The 21,639-nt window shown below is 38.3% G+C and overlaps 2 protein-coding genes across 17 annotated transcripts in view; one reads left to right on the top strand and one right to left on the bottom strand.

Annotated features, from left to right (window-relative positions):
- Positions 1-21,639, bottom strand: part of LOC139194134 (uncharacterized) — a 31,044-nt gene that overhangs the window by 609 nt on the left and 8,796 nt on the right. For 5 of the 13 annotated variants that reach the window (XR_011578886.1, XM_070818489.1, XM_070818493.1 and 2 more), the window contains exons 1-3: positions 1,243-1,572; positions 1,027-1,161; positions 605-758 (exon numbers count right to left, since the gene is read on the bottom strand). Coding sequence is in view for 9 of the 13 variants with exons in the window: in XM_070818489.1 (XP_070674590.1) it covers positions 605-758; positions 1,027-1,082 (210 nt within the window). In the remaining 4 variants the exon portion in view is untranslated. Of the gene's footprint in view, positions 1-604; positions 759-1,026; positions 1,162-1,242; positions 1,573-18,212; positions 18,443-18,747; positions 18,883-18,963; positions 19,317-21,639 lie in introns of those variants that run through there. The other 8 variants (XR_011578883.1, XR_011578884.1, XR_011578885.1 and 5 more) reach the window with 4 other exon arrangements.
- On the top strand, positions 5,476-11,647 carry LOC139194129 (multiple organellar RNA editing factor 8, chloroplastic/mitochondrial-like). Of its 4 annotated transcripts, none has more exons than XM_070818467.1 (6): positions 6,081-7,078; positions 8,724-9,025; positions 10,016-10,113; positions 10,208-10,273; positions 10,828-11,079; positions 11,122-11,647. In XM_070818467.1, the coding sequence occupies exons 1-6, from the start codon at positions 6,911-6,913 to the stop codon at positions 11,466-11,468; spliced, it is 1,233 nt and encodes a 410-aa protein (XP_070674568.1). In that variant the 5' UTR covers positions 6,081-6,910; the 3' UTR covers positions 11,469-11,647. The 4 variants fall into 4 exon arrangements, with proteins under 4 accessions (XP_070674569.1, XP_070674568.1, XP_070674567.1 ...); XM_070818466.1 differs by having other exon boundaries at positions 6,082-6,550; positions 6,595-7,078; positions 10,828-11,647; XM_070818468.1 differs by having other exon boundaries at positions 5,476-7,078; positions 8,654-9,025; positions 10,828-11,647.

Raw genomic sequence — 21,639 nt, 5'->3', positions numbered from 1 at the left:
TTTTAACTAAACCAACCCCGAAAGTCAGAAATAAAATCATGCCAAACTCTAACCATAAATCAGCAACATAAAAAAAAAAAAAAAAATCAATTTATACTGATCCTTCATTGGTTTCAAAGGATCAATCCTAGGAGTCAATCAACTGGTAGGGTAACATATTGTGTTATCACTAACAACAAACAATCACTGTTAAGAAACAATGAGCCATATGAATTACCAGACACGATCCTAAGATGAAACAACAATACTGAAAGCAGTATATATTCTCAAAATAACTGGTAACTAAAAACGTATAGATTAGTAAAACAAAATGGGGATCTTCAAATTTATCAACACAGATGAAGCAGCAAATCCATCACAATCCTTATCAGTCAAACTTCTACAAATCAAATTGACCATGGAAGCACATTGAACCAGTAACTTTCACCACAAAACAAAAACCAAAATACAAATGCAGTAAAAAAAAATCTAACCGATTCAAAACACACAAATCTCACAAACCAAAACAAATCCAGATATTTGATCACTGAAAAAAAAAAACCCAGATTCAACAAAAAGTAAAAAAATTGAGAAAAATAGTCATTTGATTCAAGTCGTGGATTACCAAGTGATTGGCAAATATAACTTTGATGTCGTCGTCATCAGCAGGTAGCACATCATCCTCAAAATCATCCCTTTCAGATAATGCACCAAGACTTTGAAATTCAAAGTCATCTTCTTCTCCATCTGATAAGTTATATTTGCTTTTCTTGTTCGTCCTTAATTATTCATGAAAATGAAGAGAGAAAAAAAAAATGAGAAACAAAACACATTGATAAATTACTGAAATAGAGTTTATAGTCGCGTAGAAAGCTTGACAAAAAGAAAGGAAATTTAGATATCATGTGTTAGATATGCACATTTTAATGAGGTAAGCTTTGTGCGATGAACTACAACTGTTTACTATTTCCCTATATTTTCCTGGGAACCAAACAGAAAACAAAGCTGACCCCAAACAATGGGCAAAAATTCAGAAAATGAGCTTACTTGATGCTCGCGCTGCGCACGCCGAATGGCCTTATCGAACTCATTGAGATCGTCATTATGCTCCCCAATTCGTTTATCGACAAAGACCGAAGCTTTATTGCTCTGCTCCTACTCCTTCAGCAACGTGTTCTTCCTCTGAGCCACCAAAACATAAATAAATCAATAAAATTACAAAATTTCAAGTAAATTCAGAAAGGAAGTGACGCAATTCAGTACCTTTCCCGTCACCTCCAAAAATTTCTCGCGAGAGCGGGAGAGGCCAACTCGGCGCTCTTCGCCTTTGCGCCTTTTGCCGAGAATGTCGAATTTCCTCCGGGACCAAATGGTCTCGAACGGGTTGGGTTTTAGGGGGACCTGGTGCTTCATGGCGACAGCGTTCGGGCCTAATTTATTCTTTTTCTTATTCGCCGTCGCTGCCGTCTCATGGTTGTGATTGGCGTCAGCTCTGCCGGGTTTTGGTGATTTGGTCTCGAAGGGGTTGGGTTTCGAAAAGGACTTCTGCAATTGGAGACTGGTGTGAGCAGAGAGGAAGGCTCCGTTTGGGATTGAGGTTATTTTAAAAAAAGTCACTGTGAAAAAAAGCTGAGGGTCATTTTTGTGTTTGGTAAACTGAAAAAAAATGGCTTATTTTGGAAGCTGCTGTGAGAATAAGCTGAAAATCAAAGGAAAAGCTGAAGCTGCTATTTGCTGCTTTGAAAAAAAGCCAGTTTTTTCAAAGCACACGGAGCTACAGTGCTCCTTTAATGAAAAGACATACTATCATCCTGATTTTTTTTCCAAAAGCACTTTCACAAAAAAGTTTACCAAACACTCTACTGGCTTTATTTCACAGCCGCTTATTCTCACAGCACAGCCGCTTATTCTCACAGCAGCTTTTTTTCAAAGCACAGCAATACCAAACAAGCCCGAAATGCCGTAAAGTAAAATTCGGCTCAAACCTACGGACACAATTACCCCCTAACTTTTAAGAATTACCTTCCCAACCAAGCCAGATCTGATGGTTTTGTTGTAAATAACATGAAATCAAATGGCTCCGTGCTAAAGCATACGGACAAAATTACCATTTGAACTTTTGAGAATTACCCTTCCAACCCAGCCTCATTTGGCTGGTATTGTTGTAAATAGAATGAAATCGAGTGGCAAAGAATTGATGGCATCTACAATGCCATTTCCCCCCTACTTTAGGCTAATGTTACAAGTAAAACTATACAAGAAAAACCCAACCTTCAAGGCATGTGTTGTTGGTAAAAGTCAAACTCTAGTACCTTGTCAATCTAATTTCTTCAATTATTTCTACTATCTTGAGTTTCTACGTTTACTTATTTTGTTTAGTTGGTTCACAATTTCCATAAGCCAATTCTCATTTTAGATATTTGTTTATGTCACGTATTTAGTTTTGTCAAATTAGTGTAGTTCTTAGTTAATTAAATTAAATAATCCAAAAACTCGTTAATTGTTTATACCAGTCCCTAAGAAAATCGACCTTCGAAGTGCAATAGGTGTGAAGTTGGCTTATTAGTTCCTGCTTGTCGATTTCCCAACCACCAAGATGTGCCATTTTATACGGAATATTATCATTCAAATCTTTATCCTTCTACACATTCAAAGAAACAAAGAAAATGAAAATACTGACTTAACAGAGAATTTGATGAAGCGACAAACATAAATGTGTAATTTACCAGATTGCATCGTTTATACATGAACAGACAACCCCGGTCATGTTATGCCTTGTGAGGATCCCATGTTTTCTTATCATGAACTGATTAGGTATGAAGTTAATCCACAAAGAACTGCATCACCTTACCATATCAAAAACCAACCAATCCAACAATTAGTCAGGTAAAAATAATTAATCCAAAATAAATGAACAAATTGAGATAATTAAACTCCAAATAGATCATACTGAATTAAAGGAACCAATAGAATTGAACAAATTAAATAAGACAAATGTGTAGATAAGACATTTGGTTCCTTCTTCTTGCTTATAACAAATACAAAACATGAACCCAATTTTTAAAAGTTTATAACAAATAGAAAAGGTTCAAACTTTAATTACCAACAAACAAAAAATGAACATTTTGTTTATATTAGTTAAAACCAAAATCATGGACGGAAGGAAAAATGAAAAGGGATGAAACTATGTTACCCAAAACAGAAAAGGATGACTCAAAACTATTTTGATTCCCTCTTCTTCCGCTGTTTCTCTTCCGTCTTCCATATTTTCCATGTGAAAAACTTCAAAACTGATTACACAAATAAAAAAGTTCAAACTTTTATTTTCCCAGAAACCATAAGTGAACATTTATAGTAAATTAATTAAAATTAATTCATGGACAGGAGGAAAAATAATTAAACGAAGTTACCCAAAAGAATAGAACTATTTGTTGCCCTTCTTCCGTATTTTTCCTATGAAACCACCAACCCATGTATTGAAAATGCATCATTCACTGGGGGTTCACCAATCACCCTATATATTTGATCAAATCTGGAGTTAATGATAAGAAGGGAAATTAAAAATAAATCAAACATCAAAGTAACATACCTTAGTTTTTGCGGGAAAAGGAATAAAACCAATTGTAACTGCTAATTGTAGTTTCAAATTTGAACGGCAATTTTTTTTTCTTTTCAACGTGTTAAAATTATAACCGCTTAATTTATGAGGATAATTATCTCTTATTTTTTAAAATAGGAAGATAATTTTCTGACTTTTTCTCTACCCCTCTTCCCACGTTGGTTTTTTATTTTCTTATTATCTCTCTTCTAAAATGGAGGAGGAGTTTGATCAGCACGTTCTCCCTGTTCTCTCTTTATTATCTTTTATTAACAAATTTTAATTTTTCTGACAAAATATATGTATCAAATTCTATAAGTTTTAGATTTTTTTGTTTTAGGGGTGTTTTAGTCCAAAACATTTTGGTGAAGTCTTAAGACACCAAAGTAGTATTCTCGTTTTGTAATATTAGAGACTAGCCTTTCTGCATGAGCTTTGCGCGTGCGAAATGCATTTTTTACATCACGGGGCGCTTCGTGCGGCATTCAGGTTTTTTTTCTTCTTTCCCTTTCACATCTATGCATACACGTAAGGACATCTTTACTACAAAAACAATCCATACTTGTTCTTCATGCCTTGCGGGTGTGAAAGCCCTTTTTTACATCACACGTAGCTACATGCAAAGTTTCTTGCTCCATCTTCATTATCTTCATTAATTACTCCATCTTCTTCGCAATCAAGCCTTGCCACCGTTTTTGCTTTAGCTTGTCCTGCTTTCTTTGCTCTTATGGCTCTTATGTTCGCGTGCTAGTGGAATACATGTAGCATGAGTGGAAGTGAGAAGGTTGACATGAGAAAGTAAGGGAGAATGTTGCTAGATATTATAACGAGACAACCCATCTAATTTATGAAGTTCTTATGTTTCATACGAGTACATGTGACAAAGACTTAGTACCTATGAGGACGGGGATGCTCAGACATCTTCTTTCTAAACTGAAAAGATTGAATGTCAATGAAATTGCAATTTTCCAAAGAAAAATAGCTGATTGAAGCTTATATGCTGATTCAAAAGCATAAATATACGAAGAAAATATCATAAAACTTATTGAATCATAATGACTTCACCCTTGAGGTCTTTTAACGTTTGTATCGCTCTCTGCTTGAGTCGCTCACAAGTCTTAGCATTATATGAAAGATCAAAACTTCAGATTCAACCAAACTATGAAGGTTTAAAATCCAACAAACATTTACTCTCAGTTTCTATGTATCTGAACTATGTTTCCTGCCTTTGTTCCATGGTATCCTCCCTTTGTTGGCCTGTCCTATTATTTTCCGTCTGTGTCTCTCCTTTTCTTCCTTCCTAATACTCATCGGAGACTCACTGTCATTAACTGATGGAACCTCCTTGCTTAAACTTTGCTTCTCGTATGCATTTATGTCGAGGAAAGAATGACGGATGTTGATAATATCACAATTTTCACCCATGACAGCACTGATGCGTGGGGCTCCCAAACAGTGAAGTCTGGGGAAGGATACAAAGGCAACCAAGGGAGACAAAATAGGTAAATAGCTCCAATTCTCTGTGTTCTGCCCAATGTGAGTGGCTTCTCCCACATAACCATTTTCCGTTCTCAAGAACTTTGGAATATGGTTGAAATTGGGTTTGAAATCTCAGAGTAGAAGGAAGGAGATTTCTCAGTTGATGAAAAGAAGCTGATGAGGAAGAATGCTGTCAAAGATGCAAGAGCTCTGGGCATCATACAAAATGCTGTCTCGTATAAAAAATTTCCCATAATTTCCAATCTCAAATTCTACCACAAACAACATGGCTCCGCCTGCTAATGCAGGATGGAATGGCCCTGGAGTCAATCCTAGTCCAAACCGTTTCTATGCTTGAGACTAGGTATGGTATGATGAGTCTTGTAAGCAGTTGTAGATAAGCAACGAGGTTGCTCGAGATGGGCCGTAGGTTTTAATGTTTCAGGTCTTGAATGATGCTTCATTTGGCATATTGCTGTGGTCGGAACCTGGTTGCCTTTTATCCAAATATGATTTACATTTTCAAGGTCCTTATAGTCGTGTCTTTACTTTGGTACGCAGTATGAGCTTTTTCAGGTAGTGCACATATTGACAGAAAGCAGAATGCATGATGATCCTCGTTACATGGAACATGTTAATTTGCAGTCTTCTGTGAAGATTATTTGTTGCTATTTTTTTTAGAGGGATTTGCAAATCAAGATTTACGAGTCATTTACAAAGCAATAATTTTGATAACATAGGTATTAACTACATTGCAAAAGATGAAGAATTGGTACAGAGAAAGATGAAGATGACAGAGAGAATCAAAAGAGATTGTATTGATTGATTAGAGAAAATGTATACAACCGAACTTAAGAAAATCATAGCTATTCAATTCCTTATATAGCCATATATCCTAATTACAATAATATCCTTCCAACTACGTTAACAAACTCAACCACTAGAATAATGTCATGGCATTTCTATTATATCAGTTATTAATAGGGACGTTTATTATGAAATAAAATGCATATCATAGCTTTATGTTAGAAATCCTCAAATGTCATCCTCGACAAAACCACCAGGAAATCCAAGGGTTACGGTTCGTCACGTTGCGCCACGTCGACGGCGCTCTCATGGCCCTGAAAGAACCGAGCAAGAAGATCGACGGCCGCATGACCGTCACGCAGCTCGCCTCCGCGGGGAATTCGAACTCCAACAACGTCGCCGACGTATCGTTGCGGAAGATATATGTGGCCAATGTTCCTTACGACATGCCGTCGGATAAGCTCTTGGCCCATTTTGCCCTGTATTGGGAGATAGAGGAGGGGCCGCTAGGCTTTGATAAGCAGACTGGGATGTGCAAGGGGTATGCGCTGTTTGTGTATAAGACTCCGGAGGGGGCTCAGGCGGCGCTCGTCGATCCTGTGAAGAACATCGAGGGGAGGCAATTGACCTGTAAATTGGCGATTGACGGGAAAAAGGGCAAGTCGGACGGGCCAGGTCAGGGTCAAGGTGCCGGGAGTGGGTCCAATACGCACGGTGATGGGATGGGGAAGGCACCACCGTCTTCGATTGCTGGACAGGACGGCATCCCAGGTGGAATTGGTTCTTATGGTGGGTATACCAGTGGGCTTCAGGGGCAGCCTCCGTTGGGTCACCATCCATTGAGTGGGCCTGGGTTGTCTGGTATCAGAAACCAGGTGAATTCGGGTTTGGGTAGTGGTGGCGGATATGGAGGGTTGGGTGGGCCTTACGGTAACTGTGGTGGCCCTGGGGGTTATGGTTTAGGTGGTGCTGGTGGTTTAGGTGTTGGACTCGGTGGTGCGGGGTCGGCTGGTGGTGGTCCGGGTGTGGGTACTGGGTCGTCTTTGTATGGACTGCCTCCGAGTTCGGGTGGGTTACCATCCGGTAGGTATCCAGAGGGCGGCCACTACAGCCTGTCGGCCTATTAGATTCAGCACCACCAGCAAGCTGGGACATCCCCCCATCCAAGGGTTCCTCAAGGTGGCATGTACCCAAATGTGCCACCTTATTTCTGAGGTATTTTCATTATTTTATCCTTTGCTATTATGTGTATAGCTTGGTGGTGTTGGTTGAATTTCTTGGTGCCTGGTTAGAATACTTGTGTATGGTTGCTGCTTCTTGTTTTGGCTTTCTTTACAAAATTTGTGCCTTGGACTAATTGTGTATTGCATTTGTTTTTTCCTTTGTTTACATGTGTGCCTAGGATACTTCGCGTCTCTGTTCGTGCTTCTGCATGAATTCCCTTTGCTTTTGTTGATTGAGAGGCGATCAAGTGTTTCACTTTTACATAAAACGAAGATGTTTTCCCTTTGCTGTAGTATTTCTCTTGTTTTTTATTTTCAATGAAATGATTTAACAGTACCTTTTGTGTTGCCTCCGAAGTTTTAATTTTAGCAGAAATGGTAGATGTGGATATTTCATTATAATTTATGATGTTGGGTCATATTTAGTGAAGATCTTAAACGATTGAGTTTCCAAATGAATTTTAGTGTTTTCTATTTTCTCTTAACCAATGAAATTTATATTACTTGAAATTTGAATTATGTGTTAAGTGTTACTTTACTTTTTTTAGTCCTTAATTGTGGAGTAGTATGGATATTAGAATCTTTAATCATTACAAGATGCTTCTCCAGTTTACATGGTGAAGCCTCTTTTCTGTTTGGTGAGTGCGGATGGAATTGTGTGCATTTTTCCCCTTCGATCAATGTGGGTGGAAACTTAATACTTGAGAAGGAATTCAAATATCTTTTTTGGGACTTTTATTCTATTTTATGTATTTGTGTATGGTTTCTTGTTGGGAATTTGATGGGATTGATTGAGCAGCTTATCATAACTTCAAGTGATAGAGTGCAAAACTAATGACATTAGTAGAAATGGTTATGTAATGTGTGGGTATCACTCCAATACGTGATGTTTTCTGTGTTTGCTAAGAGCCTAAGACATACGGAATAAAAAAAGTAGTGGGTCTTACGGTAAAATCAGATATCACATAAGGGTAGTTTATTCAATACTTATACAACCAGATTCATTCCTATTCATCACTTTTCCAAATCCAATCAAGTAAACATGCCATAGGAGGTATAGTGAGTGACCTTACATGGCTGATGAGCTTTGCGCATAGTCAGATTTTAGTGTGTGGGTTTCATCCAGTGTTTTAATACGCGAAAAAGTATAGGGCTTTCTCTGTCTTGTAAATCGAGTGTAAGCTTTGAGACATGAATATTATTACTAAAAATATTTAAATATATATATGATACAGAACTATGTATATGTATATATAAGAATATATATATGAGCTAATTGCTGTTTTCTACGCAGGGCTGTTTATTTGTTATTGGAGGTTAGTGGTTGCTTTAGTGACTGCATTGTGTAAACTTCATTTAATGATGCTTGATTTGAACCTTTATAATACTTATTGTTCATTTAGAGGAGCATCATAGCATAAAACTTAACAAAACCCAAGGTTCGAGGCCACTATGTTGTTGTAGTAAACACTAGAAACCCACCTTAGAGAAGCCATGTATTTATTTGTTTTGGTGTTGGGTTTTATTTTTTTAAAAGAAAATTTCAGTTGGGGTTTTATAATATCAGGTGAACAGATATCGTTTTCGGACGTGGGTCATATTTTTACCATAGTTTTTATGAGTCTTAACGAATATAGGCCGCCCAATCTCGTTCTACTTCGCTCTCTCTCCTCCACCGTCTCCACCCTCTTGCTGGAGTCATGGCCTCCGCCGGCAGGCTCTCCCCTGCGATCGTCCGGTGCTTGTCGACCAGATCGACGACGTCGTCGCTCAGGGACCCGAACCCTAACTGGTCGAACCGGCCTCCCAAGGAGACGATCCTCCTCGATGGGTGTGACTTCGAGCACTGGTTAGTTGTCATGGAGGCCCCTCAGGGTGTTATCACTAGGGATGAGATCATCAATAGCTACATCAAAACCCTGGCTACCGTCGTCGGAAGGTAACACCTGCTATTAATTTCTGTCTAATTTAATAATTTTTCTTACTTTTAATGTCTTTGGATTATGAGAAATCAGAATTGGAAATGGAATTTTAGAATTTATATGCCTGTGTTTATAGTGTATTTGTATCTTTAATTCATTTTCAATTTATATCTGTATTTGTTTTTTCAAAGTTGTAGCTTTTTAATTTTCTCTTTTTCGCTCTTGATTACGGTAGTATTTTGGGTTAAGTTGATTTGTATTGCACCAGGAAACTTTTGTTTGAGAAAATACAAGAGGTTGTTTCGCTATTGGGGGAGGGTTGTATGCACATGCTACTCTCTGGCATTTATCTTGTTGTAGGATATTAGTTTATTTGTGTTATACACCGACTCGATTATGGTGTATAACATAATATATGAACATTTTCTTGATACCGTGCTCTGTAAAAGTTAATGGCTTTCTGTTGTATGCAGCTGTTTTGTTATGGTCTGAATTTGGGATCACTATAGCTGTAGTAAGATGGGAAATGATTTTGTAATTGCAATTGGCCTTTATATCATTTTTGTAGGGTTTTTGACTTTATTTTTTTTTATATCACATAAATGTGTGTGTTTTGCTAAATTTCTTTTGTTTCTGTAATTTCAGCCAAAATTTGGGGGTGCAATTCTTAATGTTGGGTTTTATGTTTTGCAGTTCTAACAAAAGCAAAACTCATTAACTTTTTTTGTAGGCTTTTGATATTCAAAATCTAAACTATAACCCCACTTTGTGGCAGGGTCTTAATGATCTCTTAAATAGTATGGTCTTAATCATGTTTCTTATAGCATGTTCTTGATCACTTTTTTTTACAGACTAAAGTGTTTGTAAGATTCATGGCTTTCACATTTCAAAAAGCACATAGGATTGTACTGTATTCCTATTGTTTGTGTTTCGTGTGATTTATATTTTGTAATGAAGATTTATATAACCAAGTTTGGATTGCTTGTACGCATTCGGTTGAACTGCTGTGAGGAAGAAGCAAGAATGAAGATCTACTCAGTTTCAACTAGGTGCTATTATGCGTTTGGGGCACTTGTATCTGAAGAGGTTTCACTCAAAATCAAAGGTGATTCTGCTTCTAAGTTGGGATTTTATTATTTTCTTGTGTCTGGGTTCTCATATTTATACATGTGTGTGTATTTGTAAAATTCTTGTTGCAGAGTTGCCTGGAGTCCGTTGGGTACTTCCTGATTCCTACTTGGATGTTAAGAACAAAGATTATGGAGGTACGGATATGCTTGTTTCTTCAAGTTGAATTTCAAAGAAAACAAATTATTTATAGCAATCGATTCATTTAAGTCATAAGTCCCATTCCGTAATAGCTCTGGCAGTCTGATGATATTTTGATTTTAAATTTATTTCTTTATTTTTTCTGACAAAGGATAGTTTGAGGCTCTAGAATGTTACAGATGAAAGTTATTAGGCAGTTGATGTTGTAGCAGTGCTAGTGGTGTGTAGAACCGGTGAAATATAAAAACCCCTGTTGAAGGCTTTCTGCAACCCTAGTGAATATTGTGTACAGAGTTTTCATGTAAAATATCATAATTTTGAACTAACCAGTTTCGTGTGTCAATTGCATCCGAAAAAATGATCCATGGTAATTTTCATTTCAAAATTTCTGTACTCCCAAGAATTGTGGTCCAGGTACCGAGAGTTATAGTAATATTAAACAGCGTGTGTTTTTTCTACATTGTATAGCCTTTCTATATTGTTTTCAACTAAGTTAACCAGGAAAATTCTATTATTCATGATTTGTTTGCTTTCTTTTTTGTTTTGGCAGGTGAACCTTTTATTAACGGCCAAGCAGCGCCATATGATCCCAAGTACCATGGGGAATGGATAAGAAACAATAGTCGAGCAAATGAGAGAAACAGGCGTAATGACAGACCTCGTAACTTTGACAGATCAAGGAACTTTGAAAGGAGAAGGGAAAATATGCAGAATCGTGATTTTCAGAATACGGGTCCATCTCCTATGCCTAATCAAGCTGGGCCAAATTCGGGACCTGGACCTGCCAACATGGGTCCTCCACCTCCCAACAGGGGTCCAATGTCTCCCAACATGGGTCCTCCACCCCCCAACAGGGCTCCAATGCAGCCTCCCAACATGGGTCCTCCACCCCCGAACAGGGCTCCAATGCCGCCTCCCAACATGGGTCCACCAAACAACTACAATAATCCCCAGCCAAGCAACAACTGGAATTCTGGGCCACTGAACAGCTATAATCAGGCGCCTCCCAACAGCTACAATCAGATGCCGCCCAACAACTACAATCAGATGCCGCCCAATAACCCGGGAGGGGTGCCACCAAACAACATGGCTCCACCTTCTAATGCAGGATGGAATGATCCTGGACAATACCAGAATAACTACACGCCAGACAGGGATGCTGGAGTCAATCCCGGTCCAAACCGTTACTAAGCTTGAGGCTAGTTGCGGTATGATGAGTCTTGTAGGCATGTTGTAGATAAACGAGGTGGTTGCTCGAGATGGGCTGTAGGTTTCAATGTTTCTGGTCTTGAATGATATTTCCTTTGGCATATTGCTGTGGTCGGAACCTGGTTGCCTTTTATCGGAATATGATTACACTTTCAAGGTCATATCTTATGCGATTAGTCGTGTCTTTACTTTGGTGCGCAGCATGAGTTCTTTCAGGTAGTGCACATATTGACAGAAAGCAGACTGCATGGGGATCCTTGTTAAATGGAACATGTTAATTTGCAGTCCTCTGTGAAGATTATGTGTTGCTTTTCTTTCCTAGATTGTTTTTGCATGCTATGCTCTCACATTGGTTTTTGCATATTTTGGTGATGATGTTATTTTCTAGAAAACTGTCATGTTACGTTGTCAATTTGGTAACCCGATTCTCAGTTTGGTCCCTGAATCAAAATTTTGACTTCTTTTGGCTATGTTTGGGGTGAGGGATTTCCAAGTCTCAAGGAATCGAGACCAATTTAGAGGGGATTGGAGATGTGGGAGGGATATGAGAGGGATTTGCAAATTACGATTTACGAGTCATTTACAAAGCAATAACTTCCAACAGCATAGGGGCGTTTGTTATAAAATAAAATACATAACAGAGGTTTATTTTCGAAACCCTCAATTGTAACCCAGAAAAAACAAATAACTCTATTTAGCTAAGCCATCGTTTCATCCTATTCATGCGCACTGCTAACATGACATAGAGCCTATCTTGTACATTGTCTGTGAACTGAAAGTATGCATATCTCCATGTCTTCTTTATGATCAAAGAACCACATACTCCCCAGAATCCGAAAATAAACCCGAACGCAGCGAAAATATAGAACCACGGTAGTTGATGCCCATCGTCCTCATCATCTCGATTATTCTTATCATGCGCATCAATGCGACACTTGTTTGGAAGCGGTGCACCGCAAAGTTTTGGATTCCCCTCAAATGCAGAAGCTTCAAAGCTTTGGAGCTGAGTGCTTGTTGGGATTGGTCCTTCGAGATTATTGTACGAGACATTAAGCAAAGCCAAGAAATTAAGGCTCGCCAGAGACGATGGGATTTTTCCGGACAAGTGATTCTTGGAGAGATCCAAAACTTCTAAGTTCTTAAGGTTAGACAATTGGTCTGGAATGTTGCCGGAGAAGTTGTTGTCGTCTAGATACAACGAATGGAGAAGTTGCAGTTGGCCGATCTCAGACGGTATATTACCGGTAATGTTGTTGGAAGAAAGATCTATCAATGCAGGAAAGTTAGACAATCTGCTATAGGCATTTAGTAGCCCGGCGGACTTGGTATTGTAGATTGGCAATTCGAGTTCATAATGGTCTTCTTGAGCTGCAACAGGTTGATGTACCAACGCCGGTACTCTACAAAGTTCTTTTGGAAATTCACCTGAAATAAGGTTTATTCCCAAGCTTATATGAAAAAGCCTTGGTAGATCAGTCCCCAACCAGCTAGGAATTGTCCCTGCGATTTTGTTACCTATCAGACTCAAGAACCCTAGATTCTTTAGCTTTGCTAACCATGCAGGTAGTTGACCGGTGAGATCACAATACGACAAGCTCAAAACTCGAAGATTTTGAAATCCATCATAACCAACCATGTCATCGTCAGATGGCATTTCTTCACCGTTAAAGGCCTCCGTAAGGAGGAGTGCTCGAAGACTTTTGCAATGCATCAGTATCTTCATTGCTCCCATGACATTTTCCAATCGGGTGCCACTAAGAGAGAGGAAGGACAGAGAGTTTAACGAAAGAATCTCAGGTTGTATTTGTCCCTCTAGATTGTTCGGACCTAATCGAATTGCTTTCAGGGATCTAAATGAGTAAAGGCTCATTGGCAACTTACCAGTGAACTCGTTCACACTCAGGTCAAGTTTAGTCAGTTGAACAAGTTTGGAGAAATTAAGCTTGGTAATGTCTCCTTCCAAGTTATTTCGTCCCAAACGTAGTTCTACAAGGCTGGTGCAATTCATCAAAGATTGGGGCAACGGACCTTGTAGGTTGTTGTAATCGAGCTGTACAATTTTTAACCTGGAGAGCTTCCCCAAATGGAGAGGGAGCACTGCGCTTAGTTGATTGAAGGAGAGGTCAAGGATTGCGAGGTTGGTGAGGTTGACAATTCTATCACTTATGCCTCCATATAGAGAATTCAGAGGTACTGCAACCTCTTCGAGTTTGGTGGCATTATAGATATCTTCTGGAAGTGGCCCTGAGAGCTTATTGTGACCAGCACGAAAAATTTGCAGTTCAGAACACCTCCCAAAACCACGGTAAATGTTGCCACTGAATTGGTTTGAGGAAAAATCCAACACTTTAACCAAGGGGTTAGAATGGAGACATACAGAGGATGGGATGTTGCTGGAGAAGGCATTGTTGCTAACGTTGAAACTTGTCAATTTCCAAGCATGCATGAAGAACGAAGATGGAATTGGACCATGGAAGCGATTGCTTGACAAATCGAGTGTACGGATGTTGCTGGATGTTAGAGACAAAGGTAGCTCTCCAGAAAGAAGGTTATAGCTCAAATCAAGAATCTCAAGAGAATTCAAGGACTCAAAGAGTTTATTTTCAAGTGAACCCTGAAGTGAATTGTGGGTGAGATTCAAGTGGGTGAGATGCGTGAGGTTTCCAAGTGAGGATGACGAGGTAAAAATAACTCCGTCGAGCCCCTTCGAGGGTAAGAGCAAATGGGTGACCCGACCTTCCGGATTACAAGTGATGCCTTCCCAACTACAACAGTTAATGGAAGTCCAATTTAAGGGAGGAGAGGATAGAGTGAGGTTGAAGGACAAGAGAGCGCTATGTTCATTTTGGTTGCATGCGTGGATATTTGGAGATATAATGGACGTGAATAAGATGATTATGAGAAGGAAGCCATGAGCCATTGTGTTTGAAGGCTTGTTGCAGCTCAATGCTTTTTGTCTTCGTATATATAGCAGGATCTCGAGTCTCTACATTTAAAAAATTATGCTTCATTAGATGGAAAAGCAGCTTTTGCAACATTGGAAAACAACCATAATCACACCTTAGAAGTCGAGGGGTCCTCCAAGATCCCGACTGAGAATTTGGAAAACAAGAATGCAATATTTCCAACCCCTTCAAGACGTCGAATAGAGATTCTCCACTAAAGAACCCGCAAACAACGCAAGTGTTTTTTTCTTCTAAAAAGCAGTTCAGCTGCTTCAAGTGTTCATTCTATGAGCATTTCAAGTAGTTCTTATTATTTTATTATAAAACTCGCTAAATTACTGTCAATTTTTTGCTAACTTCGTTAAAAGCTCTTTTGGTGATCTTAAACACTTTTAGTTACTTTAAAAGCACAGTCAAACATGCCTAATCTTGGGAAGCCTAGCTTTAAATTAAGAATAGAGAAGTAGTGAGTGTTCTTTCTTCTTTATCTCAAAACTTAAAAAGGCATATTTGACCTAGCAAAATGACATTATACGGCTAAATAGCTCATATGTCATAGAGAAGCAGTAACTGTTGTTCATCGCGCCGTGCATTCGGGGGACAAATTTGACATAGGGGACCCCAACCTTAAAGTCTCAAACTGTATTCGAATTGCTCCATAATTTGCTCCGCTAATTAAATGTCATGCATCTGTATTTTTCATATGAATTAAATTCCACGCTCTACGTTATTTTCCTGCTGAAATGATTTTTCTTGGAAGATTGGACGTTACTCATTTTTCTCCACCACTGAGTTACATATCTGACCATCATACTTGCAATGTCCATTAAGATGCTGTATTTACACAGCAATAGTTACTGACCTTAATTAAGACAGCCCCTTGAAGATGGGCAAGTGGTACTATGGTACCGTGATGAACCAATTTTTATACTATATATTTCATCCTTTTATATTTGTTTTCTTGTCTAGTTTAGTTGGAAGTTTTAAGTGTTTGTGATACTTTAGCCATTTTGTGTTTCTAGGAGCAGCATTATTGAGTTTGGTGAAAAAGTATGCAAACGGTGGAATTTTTGAGCTTAGCTGAAGATAATCATATCAAGCATACGTCTGTCGTAGTCCTCTCACAGGAAATGGGCTTCAAACGTTACTGAAAGCCAAATCTAGCGGAATCTAGTTGGAGTAGAGATTAATAATTGCATCTGCACATTTTAATAATGTAGCATTTGGTTTTATCTGACCAAAAAGCTAAGTTTGGGGACAATGAAAATGATGGAGGACGACCATTATGTTGTGAAAAGAAGATTTCAAACCAAAGTCTTGTCTTTGTGGTGGATCAAATAGTAAGTCTTGTCTTTATAATATAATTCTTAAACGGGTGAAGAGAAAAAAATAAAAAAACGGCAGAGGAACGGATGGAAGGGAGGAGCACACACGGAAGTGTGGAGGGAACACACGGCATTATGGAAAGAGTACAGAAAAGATGGTGGAAAAGAAAGGGAATGGGGATTATTGGGTTTTGGTAGGCAAATGTTTGGATAGGAGAAATAAACTTGGAATTTGGATTAAAGACATAATTTATAAATTGACATGCACCAGTTCCTTTATTTGGAGTCATAAACATAGAAATTTAGAATTTCCGCATAAAAAAAAACTTAGAATTTGGGACCTCCAATTCCCAAGTTTAAATTCCATGTAAATATGTATCATTTTCCAATTTCTATGATTGAGAGTTTAAAAACAACAAATTCCGTATTCAATTCCATTGTTCTTTTAATCTACCCAAACAAAAAAATTCACAAATTCTATAGAATAAAATTCCATCATTTAAATTTTCGTCATTTTAAAATTTCTTAGTAATCTTAAATTTCTTCATCCAAACATAATGTTACAGTTGCTTGGACCAAAGGCAGAGGAAAGGCAGAGGAAAGAAGTGAAGAGCATTGAAAGGCAGAGGAGAGGAAGCCAAGAGCAGAGGAGAGCAAAGGAACGGAGAGCTCGTCTTGTATACAAGGGTGTCTTCTTTCTTTGATTTTTCATGGATAATTTCTTATGTATTAATACAAGTATGTGTAACTAATTTCCGTTCATTAGAGTGAGGCCATGAGCCTCAACATGAATACGTAGATTTCTCTTTTAATTGCTTAAGTGTTTTTACATGCTTACTTTGATATTTTCAATCACTGAATTAAACATGTGCCTTGATGCTTGATCACTATTATGATGCTTAAAAAAGTCATCGGATGCAATTTTGAACGAATGTCACGTTAAAATTGGTTATGTTTCTTGTGAGTAAGGATTGTAATTTCTCCTAACGTACATTTCTTTCTCTTAGGGATTACATGGTTTACCAAAAGGATTTTCACCAAGATTAATGAATCACTCATGTTTATATTTAATCCAAATGTCATGGATGAATTGCATGTCATGGTATGCGTTTTAGCTTGAGCTAGTAAAATGCCCCCATGTTGCTACATGACTTGAATGCACCAGCCTTAACTACTTTGACGACCCACCCGCACCCGAGTAAAAAATCCCAGCAATCCTCTCCCTCCAACCCGTCAACCCTTGTGTGCAAATTATGGATTCGGAGGATGTATCTCGAAAATTCAGATGCACATGATTAAAATTAGTAGATATTAAAGACATGTACTTAACAGATCAACACGAAGAACGAATGAGTACATTACAAACTAAATGACCGTCTCAGCCAGATACTTCTTAAAGAACACCTCCTATCTACCAGTATGATTACTCAGTTTTTCTGAAAACTAGTACCCGAAACCTTACATTCAAATTCATTTCGAATGCAAACAAAAAGTATATGATAAGTCCCGAGCCTTTCAATACAAAGAAACTAAAGCATCAATCTGCAATTTCGCAAACAACATATAATTCGCAACCCAGTGTCTACATAAAAGGTCGAATTAAAAAAAAAAATAACTGGACCAAGGCATAATCTTTCATTTCATAATCAAAACGTTGGCCGAAAGTACAAAGCAAACACAGCATGCAAAAAAAAAAAGAGTTCTGTGTCTACAGAACAATCTCAATGTGCGCAGATGATATGAAATCATTCCACAATAAAGGAAAAAATCTGGAGAGAGAAAGAAAGGCTTACCACAATCAAAAGGATTTCCACTCTCATCTCTCCCATCTCCTGTAACTTAGCTACACACAAACCAAATATTTTTAACTAAACCAACCCCCAAAGTCAGAAATAAAACCATGCCAAACTCTAACCATAAATCAGCAACATAAAAAACAATCAATTTATACTGATCCTTCAATGGTTTCAAGGGATCAATCCTAGGAGTCAATCAACTGGTAGGGTAACATATTGTGTTATCACTAACAACAAACAATCACTGTTAAGAAACAATGAGCCATATGAATTACCAGACACGATCCTAAGATGAAACAACAATACTGAAAGCAGTATATATTCTCAAAATAACTGGTAACTAAAAACGTATAGATTAGTAAAACAAAATGGGGATCTTCAAATTTATCAACACAGATGAAGCAGCAAATCCATCACAATCCTTATCAGTCAAACTTATACAAATCAAATTGACCATGGAAGCATATCGAACCGGTAACTTTCACCACAAAACAAAAACCAAAATACAAATGCAGTAAAAAAAATCTAATCAATTCAAAACACACAAATCTCACAAACCAAAACAAATCCAGATATTTGATCACTGAAAAATAAAACCCAGATTCAACAAAAAGTAAAAAAATTGAGAAAAATAGTCAATTGATTCAAGTCGTGGATTACCAAGTGATTGGCAAAGATAACTTTGACGCCGTGTCTGATAAACAAACAACACAGATAGAAGTATCTCTACACATACTCTTAGTTTGAGTGGTTTCTGTGCCATCGTCGTCATCAGCAGGCTGCACATCATCCTCAAAATCATCCCTTTCAGATAATGCACCAAGACTTTGAAATTCAAAGTCATCTTCTTCTCCATCTGGTAAGTTATATTTGCTTTTCTTGTTCGTCTTTAATTATTCATGAAAATGAAGAGAAAAAAAAAAAAACAAAATGAGAAACAAAACACATTAATAAATTACCCATGATTCCATAAATTAAACTGAATATAGTTCTGAAATAGAGTTTATAGTTGCGTAGAAAGCTTGACAAAAAGAAAGGAAATTTAGATATCATGTGTTAGATATGCACATTTTAATGAGGTAAGCTTTGTGCAATGAACTACAACTGTTTACTATTTCCCTATATTTTCCTGGGAACCAAACAAAAAACAAAGCTGACCCCAAACAATGGGCAAAATTTCAGAAAATGAGCTTACTTGATGCTCGCGCTGCGCACGCCGAATGGCCTTATCGAACTCATTGAGCTCGTCATTGTGCTCCCCAATTCGTTTATCGACAAAGACCGAAGCTTTATTGCTCTGCTCCTACTCCTTTAGCAACGTGATCTTCCTCTGAGCCACCAAAACATAAATAAATCAATAAAATTACAAAATTTCAAGTAAATTCAGAAAGGAAGTGACGCAATTCAGTACCTTTCCCGTCACCTCCAAAAATTTCTCGCGAGAGCGGGAGAGGCCAACTCGGCGCTCTTCGCCTTTGCGCCTTTTGCCGAGAATGTCGAATTTCCTCCCGGACCAAATGGTCTCGAACGGGTTGGGTTTTAGGGGGACCTGGTGCTTCATGGCGACAGCGTTCGGGCCTAATTTATTCTTTTTCTTATTCGCCGTCGCCGCCGTCTCATGGTTGTGATTGGCGTCAGCTCTGCCGGGTTTTGGTGATTTGGTCTCGAAGGGGTTGGGTTTCGAAACGGACTTCTGTTCTCCTTGTGTTTCGCCATTGGAGACTGGTGTTACCCAATTACCTTCCCAACCCAGCCAGGTCTGATGGTTTTATTGTAAATAACATGAAATCAAGTGACCCCGTGCTAAACCATACGGGCAAAATTACCGTATGAACTTTTGAGAATTACCCTCCCAACCCACCTTCATTTGTCTGGTATTGTTGTAAATAGAATAAAATCGAATGGCAAAGAATTGATGGCATCTACAGTGCCTTTTTCCCTACTTTAGACTAAAGTAATGTCACAAGTAAAACTACACAAGGAAAACGCAATCTTCAAAACATGTGTGTTCTCGATACTTGAGTAATTAGAAGAGCTATGTATGAGTGTTGTTGGTAAAGATCAAACTCTAGTGCTTTGTCAATCTAATTTTCTTCAATTATTTCTACTGTATTGAGTTTCTACATTTACTTATTTTGTTTAGTTGGTCACAATTTCTATAAACCAATTCTCATTTTAGATATTTGTTTATGTCACAGTATTTAGTTTTGTCAAATTAGTGTAGTTCTTAAGAGTTTATTAAGTTGAATAATCCGAAAACTCGTAAATTGTTTATACCAGTCCCTGGAGAGATCGACATATCTTGAGTCATTCTATACTTCAAAGACTTATTCTCTTGTAAGAATTTTCTATGGTTTAACATGGTTTTACAGGTAGTAAAATCTCTATCATACCATCGCCACCATCACTACCACCACCCCACCACCACTGCAACCACCACACCACACGAAAACTATAACCTAGTTCAGCTGCAAAAAGAAATCTACGACCTTACGAAAAGAAAAGAAAATATATGGTCATGCTGCTCTTCAATTTATCTTGGAGAAAATAGACTACGGTTCTGTTTTAGATTTTGCATCCACAGCACAACCTTGCACAATCTTGGAGAAAATGACATTTCACCGAACTCAGTTTTTCCTCTTGAAAATATTGCATTGCAGCTTGATGAACTCTTCGTTGCGGCCAGAAAACTGACATTAATCTACAACAAAAACAAGCAAATTGTATCTGTTTAAAAGTAAATTATGAATGAAGAAAAGTTACCCTACATACGCTATTTCATCTGCGCCTAGGAATGCAGAAACTTAAGCACACTCCCCTGGTTTCTCATTAGCTGCGTTAAGAGGATGAGGTTACCATAGCTAGTTCCATTTTTCTGCTTTTGGCATCTCTGATCTGGTCTGCGAACGAAACTTCTTTTCAAATTTTCTCTGTTTACAAGCTCTAGATCCAGTTTCTCCAAAGATGAGATATGTGACATGGTTATGTCCTGTTGAGCAGCAACTTGACAACCTACTAAAGTCTTTTTATCGAGCTATTAAGAATAAAGAGTAGAATGCAGTAAGACACGAACAAACAACACTGCTATTGTTATCTGCTTGATTCGCTCACATGTCTCGGCATTATATGAAAGATCAAAACTTCAGATTCAACCAAATGTATGAAAGTTTAAAATCCAACAAACATTTCCACTCAGTTTCTATGTACCTGAACTATGTTATCTGCCTTTGTTCCATGGTATCCTCCCTTTGTTGGCTTGTCCTTTTTTTTTTTTTTTGCCGTCTCGGTCTCTCCTTTTCTTCTTGCTAAGAAACAATAGTCAAGCAAATGAGAGAAACATGCGTAATGAAAGACCTCGTAACTTTGACAGATCAAGAACTTTGAAAGGAGAAGGGAAAAAAATGCAGAATCGTGATTTTCAGAATACCGGTTCATCTCCTGTGCCTAATCAAGCTGGGTCAAATTCGGGACCTGGACCTGCCAACATGGGTCCTCCACCCCCCAATAGGGCTCCAATGTCGCTTCCCAACATGGCTCCACCAAACAACTACAATAATCCCCCGCCAAGCAACAACTGAAATTCTGGGCCACCATACAATTACAATCAGGCGCCTCCTAACAGCTACAATCAGATGCCGCCCAACAACTACAATCAGATGCCTCCCAATAACCCGGGAGGGTTGCCAACAAACAACATGGCTCCGCCTTCTAATTCAGGATGGAATGATCCTTGACAATACCAGAATAGCTACACGCCAGACAGGGATGCTGGAGTCAATCCTAGTCCAAACCGTTACAAAGCTCGAGGCTAGTTACGACATGATGAGTCTCGTAGACATGTTGTAGAAAACGAGGAGGTTGCTCGAGATGGGCTGTAGGTTTCAATGTTTCTGATCTTGAATGATATTTCGTTTGGCATATTGCTGTGGTCGGAACCTGGTTACCTTTTATCCGAATATGATTACACTTTCAAGGTCATATCTTATGCGATTAGTCGTGTCTTTACTTTGGTGCGCAGTATGAGTTCTTTCAGGTAGTGCACATATTTGACAGAAAGCAGACTGCATGGGGATCCTTGTTAAATGGA

Source organism: Malus domestica, chromosome 03, assembly GCF_042453785.1.
Source record: "Malus domestica chromosome 03, GDT2T_hap1".
NCBI lineage: Eukaryota > Viridiplantae > Streptophyta > Magnoliopsida > Rosales > Rosaceae > Malus > Malus domestica.
Note: the sequence above shows the minus strand (reverse complement) of the source record. Positions and strands in the feature narration are given on the sequence as shown.

Excerpts from the sequence above, each read along its gene's own strand:
- LOC139194129 (XM_070818466.1), top strand. The coding sequence starts at position 6,911 with ATGGACTGCCTCCGAGTTCGGGTGGGTTACCATCCGGTAGGTATCCAG. Across the intron at positions 9,026-10,015 it reads CTGGCTACCGTCGTCGGAAG|TGAGGAAGAAGCAAGAATGA; the intron begins GTAACACCTGCT and ends GTTGAACTGCTG. Across the intron at positions 10,274-10,827 it reads TAAGAACAAAGATTATGGAG|GTGAACCTTTTATTAACGGC; the intron begins GTACGGATATGC and ends TTGTTTTGGCAG.